Source organism: Scomber scombrus, chromosome 6 (genome assembly GCF_963691925.1).
Source record: "Scomber scombrus chromosome 6, fScoSco1.1, whole genome shotgun sequence".
In the NCBI taxonomy this organism is placed as follows: domain Eukaryota; kingdom Metazoa; phylum Chordata; class Actinopteri; order Scombriformes; family Scombridae; genus Scomber; species Scomber scombrus.
This window is the reverse complement of record NC_084975.1, coordinates 2,316,323-2,328,839: the sequence shown is the minus strand read 5'-3', so window position 1 is coordinate 2,328,839 and position 12,517 is coordinate 2,316,323. Positions and strand designations below refer to the sequence as shown.

Here is a 12,517-nt window from a genome sequence, read left to right as displayed (position 1 = left end):
GTGGTGATGGTGATGATGATGATGATGATGGTGGTGATGATGCCGATGATGATGATGATGATGATGATGATGTTGGTTATGATGATGAGGATGATGATGATGATAGTGATGATGATGATGATGAGGATGATGATGATGGTGGTGATGAGGATGATGATGATGATGACGATGGTGGTGATGATGATGATGATGAATGATGATGATGGTGATGATGGTGATGATGGTGAGGATGATGATGAGGATGATGATGGTGATGGTGATGATGGTGAATATGATGAATGATGGTGATGATGACGATAGTGATGATGATGATGATGATGGTGGTGATGATGATGCCGATGGTGATGATGATGCCGATGATGATGATGATGACGATGATGATGGTGATGGTGATGATGATGATGATGATGATGATGACTCTCTCCTGCAGAGTTACGCCTGGTTCAACATCGGCAGCGTGGACACGTTTGAGAGGAACCTGGAGGCGGCTCACCTGGAGCTCGGTCAGGAGCCGTCGCACCGACCGGCCGTCATCTACAGCACGGAGAGCGACGGGTGAGTCTGACACCTGAACACGGGATTAGAAAGATCGGAATATTTGTTGCCGTGCGACGCAGCGAATTCCAACCCTAACCCTAACCCTACACTTTGGTGAATCTCTAAACTGTATCAGCTGATGTGAGTTTTGTGATGTTTGGATTAAATTCACGACTATAACGATCCTCCTCTTCCTCCTTCTCTTCATCCTCCTCTTCCTCCTTCTCTTCATCCTCCTCATCTCTTCTTCTCCTCCCCCCTCCTCCTCCTTTTCTTCCTCCTCATCCTCCTCTTCCTCCTTCTCTTCATCCTCCTCTTCCTCCTTCTCTTCATCCTCCTCATCTTCTTCTTCCTCCTCCTCCCCCTCCTCTCCTTTTCTTCCTCCTCATCCTCCTCCTCCTCCTCCTCTTCTTCCTGTTCTCTCTTCCTCCACCACATCCTCCTCTTACTCCTCCTCCTCTTTCTCCATCACATCCTCCTCTTCCTCCTCCTCCTCTTCCTCCTCCTCCTCTCCTCACCTCCTCCTTCTCCTCCTCCTCCTCTTCCCCCTCCTCCTCCTCCTGCTCCTCCTCCCTCTCCTCCCTCCTCTTCCCCCTCCTCTCCTCCTCTTCCTCCTCCTCTTCCCCCTCCTCCTCCTCCTCCTGCCCTTCTTCCTCTTCTCCTCTTCCTCTCTCCTCTCAGCTCCTTCCTGCTGAGCATGATCCCAACCCTGCTGCTGATTGGCTTCCTGCTCTTCACCCTGCGGCGGGGGCCAATGGGAGGAGGCCCTGGGGGCGTGGAGGGGCGGGCCCTTCAGCATGAGCGAGTCCACGGCCAAAATGATGAAGGACAACATCGAGGTGAAGTTTAAGGACGTTGCCGGCTGCGAGGAAGCAAAGCTGGAGATCCTGGAGTTCGTTAACTTCCTGAAGAACCCGCAGCAGTACCAGGACCTGGGAGCCAAGATCCCCAAGGTACACACACACACACACACACACACACACACACACACACACACACACACACACACACACACACACACACACACACACACACACACACACACACACAGATATAGACACACACACATATACACACACACACACACACAGATATAGACACACACACACACATATACACACACACAGATACACACACTAACACACACACACACACACACATATACACACACACACACACACAGATACAGACACACACACACACACACACACACACAGATATAGACACACACACACACATATACACACACACAGATACACACACTAACACACACACACAACACACACATATACACACACACACACACACAGATACAGACACACACACACACACACATACACACAGATATAGACACACACACACACACACACATATACACAAACACAGATACACACACACACACACACTAACACACACACATTCACACACACACACACACTCTCTCTCTCTCTAACACACACATTTACACACACTCACACACACACACACACTCTCACTCTCACTCACACACACACTAACACACACACATTCACACACACACACACACACTCTCTCTCTCTCTAACACACACACACACACTTTCACTCTCACACATGCACACACTTAATTAATTAATTATGATCAAAAAAGTTGTTGATTCATTTTCTGTCTATTGACTAATTAACTAAATGATGTCTATGTTCGTGTGTGTGTGTGTGTGTGTGTGTGTGTGTGTGTGTGTGTATCTGTCTATGTGTGTATGTGTGTGTGTGTGTGTATCTCAGGGTGCCGTGCTCTCCGGACCTCCAGGAACGGGGAAAACGCTTCTCGCCAAAGCTACGGCCGGAGAAGCCAACGTGCCGTTCATCACCGTTAACGGCTCCGAGTTTCTGGAGATGTTTGTAGGAGTCGGTCCTGCTAGGTTAGTAAACACACACACACACACACACCCACACACACACACACACACACACACACACACACACACACTAATAATAAAAACAAAGTACAGAAACATAGAGAGAGAAATAAAATACTCCCTTCTTTGGATAATTGAGGGTAAACATGTCTCCCCCCTCCTTTCTTTACTGCCTTCCTCTTTCCTTCCTTCCTTGCCTCTTTCCTTTCTTCCCTCCTTCCTTCCTTTCTTCTTTCATTCTCCCTTCATCCATTCCTCCCTTCCTTCCTTCTTTCCTTCCTCCATTCCTTCCCTCCTTCCTTTCTCTTTCTCCTTCCTTATTTCCTTCCCCTCCTCCCTTCCTTCCTTCCCCCCTTCCTTCCTTCCTTCCTTCCTTCTTTCCTCCCTTCCTTCATTCCTTCCTTCTTTCTTTCTTTCTTCCTTCCTTCCTCCCTCCTCCCTTCCTTCCTTCCTCCCCCCCCCCCCTTTCCTCCCCCAGGTGAGGGACATGTTCTCCATGGCGAGGAAGAACGCTCCGTGCATCCTCTTCATCGATGAGATCGACGCTGTGGGCAGAAAGAGAGGAGGAGGGAACTTTGGTGGTCAGAGCGAGCAGGAGAACACTCTGAACCAGCTGCTGGTGGAGATGGACGGTACGACCCGGTCCAGAACCATCAGAACCATTAAAACATCAGACTTTATGAGTTTATGGGATGTTTAAAGTTATAATTTAATGTTTGTTGTTTTTATTTTAAAGGTTTCAACACGGCGACTACACTTGTCGTCCTCGCTGGAACCAACAGACCCGACATCCTGGATCCTGCTCTGATGAGACCGGGACGCTTCGACAGGCAGATCTACATCGGTACTGTTTAAACACTCATCTTCCTTCCTTCCCTCCTTCTTTCCTTCCTTCCTTTCTTCCTTCCTTCCTTCCTTTCTTCCTTCCTTCATCTTTCTTTCTTCCATCTTTCTTTCTTCCTTCCTCGCTCCTTCCCTTCTTCCTTCCTACCTTCCTTCCTTCCTTCCTTCTGTCCTTCCTTCCTTCCATCCATCTTTCCTTTCTTCCTTCTATCCTTTCTTTCTTTCTTTCTTTCTTTCTTCCCTCCTCCATCCATTCCTTTATTCTTCCTTTCTTCCTTCCTCGCTCCCTCCCTTCTTCTTCCCCCCTTTCTTAAATTAATAGTTTTCTAATCATTAATCATCATTTTATATCATAACTCAGCTTCTCATGTTTTATGTTAAATTTAAACCAGCTCCTCTTCAGATCTCCTCTGTGGCTGATCTGTAACACTTGAGTCGTTTCTCTTCTTCTTCTCTTCTGTATAAACATGTTTTTCTTTCTTCCTCCTCTCAGGTCCTCCGGATATTAAAGGCAGAGCGTCCATCTTTAAAGTTCATCTGCGACCAATCAAACTGGATCCCAGTATGGACAAAGACGCTCTGGCCAGAAAGATGGCTGCAGCCACACCGGGATTCACCGGTGAGTCACAGCTCTTTATTTATTATTATTTAATTATTATTTATTTATCTTTATTTAATTATTATTTATCATTATTTAATTATTATTTCATTATTATTTATCTTTATTTAATTTTATTTATTTAATTATTATTTATCATTATTTCAATATTATATATTTATCTTTATTTCATTATTATTCATGTATCTGTATTTAATTTTTTTAATTTTTATTTCATTATTATTCATTTATCTTATTTCATTATTATTTATTTATCTTTATTTAATTATTATTTATCATTATTTAATCATTATTTAATTTTTATTATTTAATTATTATTATTTAATTATTATTTAATTTTATTATTTAATTATTATTATTTAATGATTATTTATTTATCATTATTTAATTATTATTTATTCATCATTATTTAATGTATCATATTTATCATATTAAATTAATTATTTATCATTATTTTATTTTATTTATATCTATTTTAATTCTTATTTATTTATCATTATTTTATTTCATTTTATTTCTTTATTTAATTAATTTCTATTTATCATTATTTTATTTCATTTTATTTCTTTATTTAATTAATTTCTATTTATCATTATTTTATTTCATTTTATTTCTTTATTTAATTAATTTCTATTTATCATTATTTTATTTCATTTTATTTTCCCATTATTAATTAAATTAATCTTTATTTAATTATTATTTATTCATCATTATTTAATTTATCATATTTAAATATTTATTTATCTTTATTTTATTTTATTTATCTCTATTTTAATTCTTATTTATTTATCATTTCTCTCTCAGGAGCCGACATCGCTAACGTCTGTAACGAAGCAGCTCTGATCGCTGCCAGACATCTGAACACGTCTGTTCAGGGTAAACACTTTGAACACGCCATCGACCGCGTCATCGGAGGTACGAGTGACATCATCATCATTTATAGCCTCTAAGGCAGGGGGGGGGGCAAACTCATCTTCATCATCATCATTTATACACTTTAACACGAGGAGGGGGGGGGGGGGGTCAAACTCATCTTCATTCATGGGCCACATAGAATTTGATATGATCTGATGTGTGAAGGATCATTAAAAAGAAGGAGGGAAGAAGGAAGGAATCATAGGAAGGAAGGAAGGAAGAGAAGGAAAGGAAGCAATGAAGAGAAGGAAGGAAGGGAGGAAGGAAGGACGGACAGATGGAAGGAATGATAGGAAGGGAGGGGGGAAGGAAGGAAGGGAGGAAGAAAAGGAAGGAAGGATGAAGAGAAGACAGGAAAGAAAGAAAGAAAGGAAGAGTGAGGAAGGACAGTTGGAAGGAATTTAGAGAAGGAAAGGAAGGAAGGGAGGAAGGAAGAACAGATGGAAGGAATGATAGGAAGGGAGGGGGGGAAGGAAGGGAGGAAGAAAGAAAGGAAGGAATAAGGAAGGACGGAAGAAGGAAAGGAAGGAAGGGAGGAAGAAAGGAAGAAAGTGAGGAAGAAAGAAAGGAAGGAAGAGAAGGAAAATAATGAAGAGAAGACAGGAAGGAAGAAAGAAAGGGAGGAAGGAAAGTGGGCCGGTTTGGACCCCTCGGCGGGTCGGTTCTGGCCCACAGACCTCATGTTTGACTTCCTGCTTTAACCTCTCACACTTTTATTTACTTTGATCATTTTTATGTAGAACTTGTCTCAGTTTTAGTTTTATTAATTTCATCAGTTTACAGTTAAAGGTGCAGAATATAAACCAGCCGGCAGCATGACATCATCATGACATCATCACTAACGTTATTATTCATCATCAGTCATTATAAGAGTCTCTTACCAGTTGTTGAGGTTCTGGTTCTTTGATGTTTCAGGTCTGGAGAAGAAGACTCAGGTCCTTCAGCCCACAGAGAAGAAGACGGTAGCGTATCACGAGGCCGGTCACGCCATCGTTGGCTGGTTCCTGCAGCACGCCGACCCGCTGCTCAAGGTACTAACTCACACTGCAGCAACAAGGGGATATAGTTTAATATATATATATAAACATTATGACTGAGAGTTACTTTAAAGTCTCCACAATAACTTTATAATAGTTATTAACAGCTTAATGCAGGAGGTCAAACTCATTAAAGGGCCACAAACAAAATAATATGATCTGATGATGGCCGGATTATTAAAAAGATGGAGGGAAGGAAGGAAGGAAGGAAGGAAATAAGAAGGGAAGGAAGGACAGAAGGAAAAAGGGAGGACAGACAAAAGAAAGGAGGGAAGAAAGGTAGGAAGGACAGACAGACGGAAGGAAGGAAAAAAGGAATGTAGGGAGGAAGGACAGATGGAAGGAAGAAAGGAAGGGAGGACAGATGGAAGGAAGGACAGAAGGGAGGACAGATGGAAGGAAGGAAAGAAGGGAGGACAGATGGAAGGAAGGAAAGAAGGGAGGACAGATGGAATGAAGGAAAGAAGGAGGAAAGGAAGGAGGAAGGAAGAACAGAAGGCAGAAAGGGAGAAAAGACAGATTGAGGGAAGGACAGAAGGAAGAAAGAAAGGAAGGACAGATATAAGGAAGAAAGGAAGGACAGACAGAAGGAAAGAAGGTAGGAAGGAAGGGAATGAGGAAGGAAGAACAGAAGGGAGAAAGGACAGATTGAGGGAAGGAAGGAAAGAAGGAAGGACAGATGGAAGGAAGGAAAAAAACATAGGAAGGAAAGTGGGCCGGATTTCACCCCTCGGCGGTCCGGTTCTGGCCCGTGGGCCTCATGTTTGACCCCTCTGGCTTAATGTGTGTAAAAAGGCAGAGAAATGTTTAAATGAACTCAGAAGACAACAACAGTTATTCTGGGAAATGACCCAAAAATATTCATAGTTGATTAAAATGACCAAAATGTTCCTTTAAAAGTCAGATAAAGGAGACATAAACCAGTGAGATGTGTATTGTTGTGTATTGTTGTGTTGTTAACCCTGCTGTGTGTGTGTGTGTGTGTGTCCAGGTGTCGATCATCCCTCGGGGTAAGGGTCTGGGTTATGCTCAGTACCTCCCCAGAGAGCAGTACCTGTACAGCAGAGAGCAGCTGTTTGACAGGATGTGTATGATGCTGGGAGGAAGAGTAGCTGAGCAGGTCTTCTTCAGTAGGATCACCACCGGAGCTCAGGACGACCTGAAGAAGGTCACACAGTCCGCCTACGCTCAGGTACACACACACACACACACACACACACACACACACACACACACACACACACACACACACCTGTACAAACACACCTGGAGGCTCAGGTACACTGGGAGTTTGTTCAGATTTGTGGAGAATAAAGACTTAAGGCTGCTTCTCCAGGTTTAGTTTGGACTCTGATCCTGCTTCAGAACGTGTCCATGAGGTTTATTTAAATTTAAAAGGGTTAAAAAGTGAAAATAAACGTATGAATAACTTCACACATTCTTTTTTTGTGGACCCAGCATCAAATTTCTGCTTTTAATCCATTTAGAGAGAAGGAAGGAAGGGAGGAAGAAGGAAGGAAGGAGGGAGGAAGAAAGGGAGGAATAAGGAAGGAAAAGAGGGAGGAAGGAAGGAAGAAAGGGAGGAAGAAGGAAGGAAAGGAGGGAGGGAGGGAGGAAGGAAGGAAAGGAGGAAAGAAGAAAGAAGGAAAGGAGAGAGGGAGAAAGGTAGGAAGGAAGGAAGAAAGGAGGGAGGAAAGAAAGAGAGAAGGAGGGAGGGAGAAAGGAAGGACAGAAGGAAGGAAAGAAAGAGAGAAGGAGGGAGGGAAAAAGGACAGACTGAAGGAAAGAAGGAACAGTCAAAACAGACGGGGTCAATTTGAGCCGGGAGGACGACAGGAAGGTTTAATAAATATATTAGAGGATTATTGCATGTTTTTTTGTGTCAATGTGGTATAATTTAAATTTAAAGGGTTAAAATGTGAAAATAAACGTATGAATAACTTGCACACATCCTTTATTTGTGGATCCAGCATCAAATTTCTGCTTTTAATCCATTTTGAGAGAATATATTAGAGGATTATGGCAAAAATGTCTAAGTGGTGTAACCATAAAAACTTTGTACCAAATAATTCAACTTGCTTAAAAACAGTAAATTGTCAATAAAACACCATATCAACTAGTTTGGCATGATCTTACATTATAACTTTATATTAAATAAAGGTAATGGAATACAATTGTTATCAATATTACATTTACTCTGGTTGCCATGGAGATCAGGAACCTGACTGCTTTACTTCTTTTTCTTTCTTCTATCTTTCTTTCTTTCTTTCTCCTCTTTTATTCTCCTCTTCCTCCTCCTTCTCTTTCTCCTCCTTTCTCTTCCTCCTCTTTCTTTCTCCTCTTCCTCCTTTCTTTCTTTCTCCTCCTCATCCTCTTTTTCTCCTCTTCCTCTTTCTTTCTCCTCCTCCTCTTTATTTCTCCTCTTCCTCCTCTTTCTTTCTCCTCTTCCTCCTCTCTTTCTTCCTTTCTTTCTCCTCCTACTTCTTGTTCTTTCTCTTCTCCCTCCTTTATCTTTCTTTCTCCTCTTCTTTCTTTCTTTCTTTCGTTCTTTCTAGGAGGATAAAATATGTAATATTTATCATTCTTTTGTGGTTACACCATTTGACATTTTCTGGAGCATTCAGTAATATGTGATTTTAAACACACTGTTGATGACTCTCTCCTCCTCTCCTCCTTCCTCCCTCTCTCTCTCAGGTGGTGCAGTTCGGTATGAGTGATAAAGTTGGACAGGTATCGTTCGACCTTCCCCGGCAGGGTGAGATGGTTCTGGAGAAGCCGTACAGCGAAGCTACGGCCGAGCTGATAGACGGAGAGGTCCGAGCGCTGGTGGACCGAGCGTACGAACGCACGCTGCAGCTCATCGAGGAGAAGAAAGAGCAGGTGGACATGGTGAGAGACGCTGGAATATGACACCTGATAATACTGTCAATGCTTTATATCCAATTTATTGATTCAGTCTAAATACTCACATAACAGTTCAGCTTCCTGCAAGTATTTACCTTCAACTGATAAAGTGATTATTAAGAATAAAAGTTCAATATCAGGGAAATCTAGGAGCCGTTTTCTACAGTCTGTGTATGAAACATAAATCTATCCCAATAATGGAGATTTTATTCTATTCTATTAATATAGAAAAGTATAAAAAATACAAAATGATTACCCATCATAGTGGAAAAACTTTATTACAGTACAATGAAATTAAGACACAAAACTTTTAGGTTTATTTAACTGACAGAGGGAGGAAGAAAGAAAGAAAGAAAGAAAGGGAGGAAGGAATGAAGGGAGAAAGGGAGGAAGGAAAGAAGGAAGGAAGGAAGATAGGGAGCGGGAGGGAGAAAAAGAAAAAAGGAAAGAATGAAGGGAGGAGGGAAAGAAAGAAGGAAGGAAGGAAGATAGAAAGGGAGCGGGAGGGAGGGTGGAAGAAAGAAAGGAAGGAATGAAGGGAGAAAGGGAGGAAGGAAAGAAGGAAGGAAGGAAGATAGGAAGGGAGCGGGAGGGAGAAAAAGAAAAAAGGAAAGAATGAAGGGAGGAAGGAAGAAAGAAAGAAAGGACACATGTAAGGAAGGAAGGAAGGAAGGTAGGAAGGGAGGAAGAAAGGAAGATAGAAAGGGGGCAGAATGAAAGAAGAGAAGACAGGAAAGAAAGAAAGAAACAGATGGAAGAAAGGAAAGAAGTGTTTAACACACCTGTCATAGGAATATAAGATTATTAATCATAGTGGACATTTGTCTTTGACTCCATCACTGTAGGATCAAATATTATTAAGACACAAAACATTAAAAACTTTATTCAGTCTGCAATTCTTTTGAAAACAAGTTTATTGATTCAGTCTAAACACTAAAATAAACCTCAGAGCTTCCTGCAGGAACATTTGAATCTTCAGTCTTTAACTCAGCTTTCTGTCTCAGGTGGGGAAGCGTCTCCTGGAGAAGGAAGTCCTGGACAAAGCCGACATGTTGGAGCTTCTGGGCCCGCGGCCGTTCGACGAGAAGTCGACGTACGAGGAGTTCGTGGAGGGAACGGGAAGCTTCGAGGAAGACACCAGCTTACCCGAAGGTCTCAAAGACTGGAACAAAGAGCGAGGAGCGGAAGCAGAAGAAGAGACGGAGCAGACTCGGGACAAACAGCAAGCCGTGTAAAAACAAACGCTTCACACCTGCAGCTGCAAAATAAACCTCAGTGCTGACTCAGCGTTCAGAGCCGGGACGAGTTTTTATTCAACGTTTCTATAAATGATTAAAAAACCTTCAAGTTAATAATTCAAAATGATGAAATTACACCATCACACATCGTCGTCATGGTGATTCAAGACAAGAAATTTGTGCTTTTTTTTTTTTTTTTTTTTGAAGTTATGAATAAATTAGTAAATTTTTGAGGATGTTTTTATCAGTTATATCTCTCACCCTGACTTCTGCCAGGCTCTGTACAGAATTTATTATTATAAAATGTATTTAACTAGAGAAGATTATCAGAAGGCTGCAGGAAGGAAGGGAAAAAAAAAGCCTTAACGGTCACCATGGAAACCAACAGCAGACTTCAACCTGAGTGGAAGCGATGCACAGACTGATTTCTCTCCTTTTTTTCTGTATTTATTCAACAACGCTGAAGACTTCTGAAGCTGAAGATGAAGATTTAAAACATTTCTTTAAAAAAAAAAAAAGTTGAAATATTATGACACTTTGATGTTTGTTTGAAGTTTTTTTAATTAATTTACTGCAGCAGATTATATCTCAGATTGTGCTTCACTGAGTCTGGATATAAAACATCTGGATGATCTTCTGTACGTGATGATGATGATTGTTACCTGCTGCTACACACACATTCTGCTGATTTTTAAAAAGGAAAAATTCCCCGGAAAACATTAAAAAAAGAGAAAAGAAACTATTTTAAAGTCAGTTTTCTCACTTTGATCTTTTTCTTTATCAGCAGTTTCCTCAAGAGAATAAAACCAATTAAACTTTAACCTTCCTGTCGTCCTCCCGGGTCAAAATGACCCCGTCTGTTTTGACTTCCTTCTTTCCTTCCTCCCTCCCTCCTTCTCTCTTTCTTTCCTCCCCCCTACCTTCCTCCCTTCCTTCTTTCCTCTGTCCTTCTTTCCTTCCTTCCCCCTTCCTCTTTTCCTTTCTCCCTCCCTCCTTCCTTCCCTCCCTGCCTCCTTTCCTCCCTCCCTCCTACCTCCCTTCCTTCTTCCTCCCTTCCTTCTTCCTCCCTTCCTTCCTTCTTCCTCTCTTCCTCCCTTGACTCGAGGACAACAGGAGGGTTAATCTTTCTTTAACGTACTGATAATAACATTTCTGCCTTCATGCCAAACTCTTTATTACTGTTCTAACTATAACTGTGTCTGTAAATGTCTCACTTTGTTGTTTTTTGTCTCTGACTTTAAAGTGTTTGTATCTTTAGTCTCTGATGAAGCATCTTTGGGTTTAAATGCAAACAGCAGGTTAGTTTAAAGGTCTTTGTTATGTGAAGGTACAAAGATAAAGTGAAGATGTTTAAGAATAATTAGGCCCGTCGAGGATTCCACTTTCCTTCTTCCCTTCTTCCCTTCCTTCCTTCCTCCCTTCTTTCCTTCCTTCCTCCCTCCCTTCCTCCCTCCATTCCTTCATTCCTCTCTCCCTTCCTTCCTTTTTTCACTACTTCCTTCCTTCCTTCCTTCCTCCCTCCTTACCTATCTTCCTTCCTCCCTCTTCCTTCCTTCCTTCCTTCCCTCCCTCCCTCCTTCCCACATCAGATCAGATTATTCTGTTTGTGGCCTTTGAATGAAGATGAGTTTGACCTCCTGAACTAGAACATTTACAGTAAAGTGTTGAATGTTATATTTACAGCTTTAAAGCTTCTTAGTTTATTAATGCAGAAACACAGAAGAGCTGCAACAGTTCGGCTGAATATTCTCAGATATGCAACTTAGACACATGAATCAGCACAAACAGATCAGCTAGGACAAAGAAAATAACTGGCAGCTGTTTTTATAATCAAGTAATATTTTTTTTTAAGGCAAAAACAGCAGAAAACTTCCTGATTTCAGCTCCTCAGTTATGAAGATTTGAAGCTTTTCTGTGTCATATGATATTAAATTCAATATCTTTTAATTTTGGATTGTTTATCATACAAAACAAGAAACGCCCTCCTGTTGAAATTGACCCTGTTTGATTTGACTTGTTTATAAAATATAAGGTTTAAATTACCACCCATTAATTCTAACTTATTAACACAGCTTTTACACATATCTTTGGAAATTTAAATGAAGCTTTAACCTCATTTCTGAGTCAAATCGTTAAGTCCTCCTGTGTTAAAACTGACCCAAAGACAACAGGAGGGTTTAATACTATTTAATAAACGGAATAATGAATTAATAATAATAAATAATGGTTAGTTGCAGCTCTTGTTACACTCTCAGGATCTTGTTAATTATTAATCTCTCTCTGTATGTCTGTGTAATGTTGGCTTAATCATCCGTATGATGTCATCACATTCTAAGCAGCAGTAGCCGTTGTCATGGCGACCATCCAATCAACCTTTCATGTCTTGGATACAAACTCACCTTGTTTTAAGTGTTTTTATCAATAAAGTTTTTTTCTCTTCTTCAAGTGAATCTGATCTGCTGGCAGCAAAAAAAAAAAAAAAAGTGTTTGAATAATAAACTGAATGAAACACAAATGTGTCGACGTG

The 12,517-nt window shown here is 41.0% G+C and overlaps 1 protein-coding gene across 1 annotated transcript; it reads left to right on the top strand.

Annotated features, from left to right (window-relative positions):
• Positions 1 to 430: 430 nt before the first annotated feature.
• LOC133981658 (AFG3-like protein 1) lies at positions 431 to 12,486 on the top strand. Its single transcript, XM_062420464.1, has 11 exons — positions 431 to 555; positions 1,219 to 1,490; positions 2,301 to 2,438; positions 2,913 to 3,066; positions 3,171 to 3,278; positions 3,771 to 3,896; positions 4,701 to 4,811; positions 5,727 to 5,842; positions 6,840 to 7,040; positions 8,543 to 8,737; positions 9,757 to 12,486. Exons 2-11 carry the CDS (start codon positions 1,335 to 1,337, stop codon positions 9,985 to 9,987), a joined length of 1,536 nt encoding a protein of 511 aa, XP_062276448.1. The 5' UTR covers positions 431 to 555; positions 1,219 to 1,334; the 3' UTR covers positions 9,988 to 12,486.
• The last annotated feature ends 31 nt before the right edge of the window (positions 12,487 to 12,517 follow it).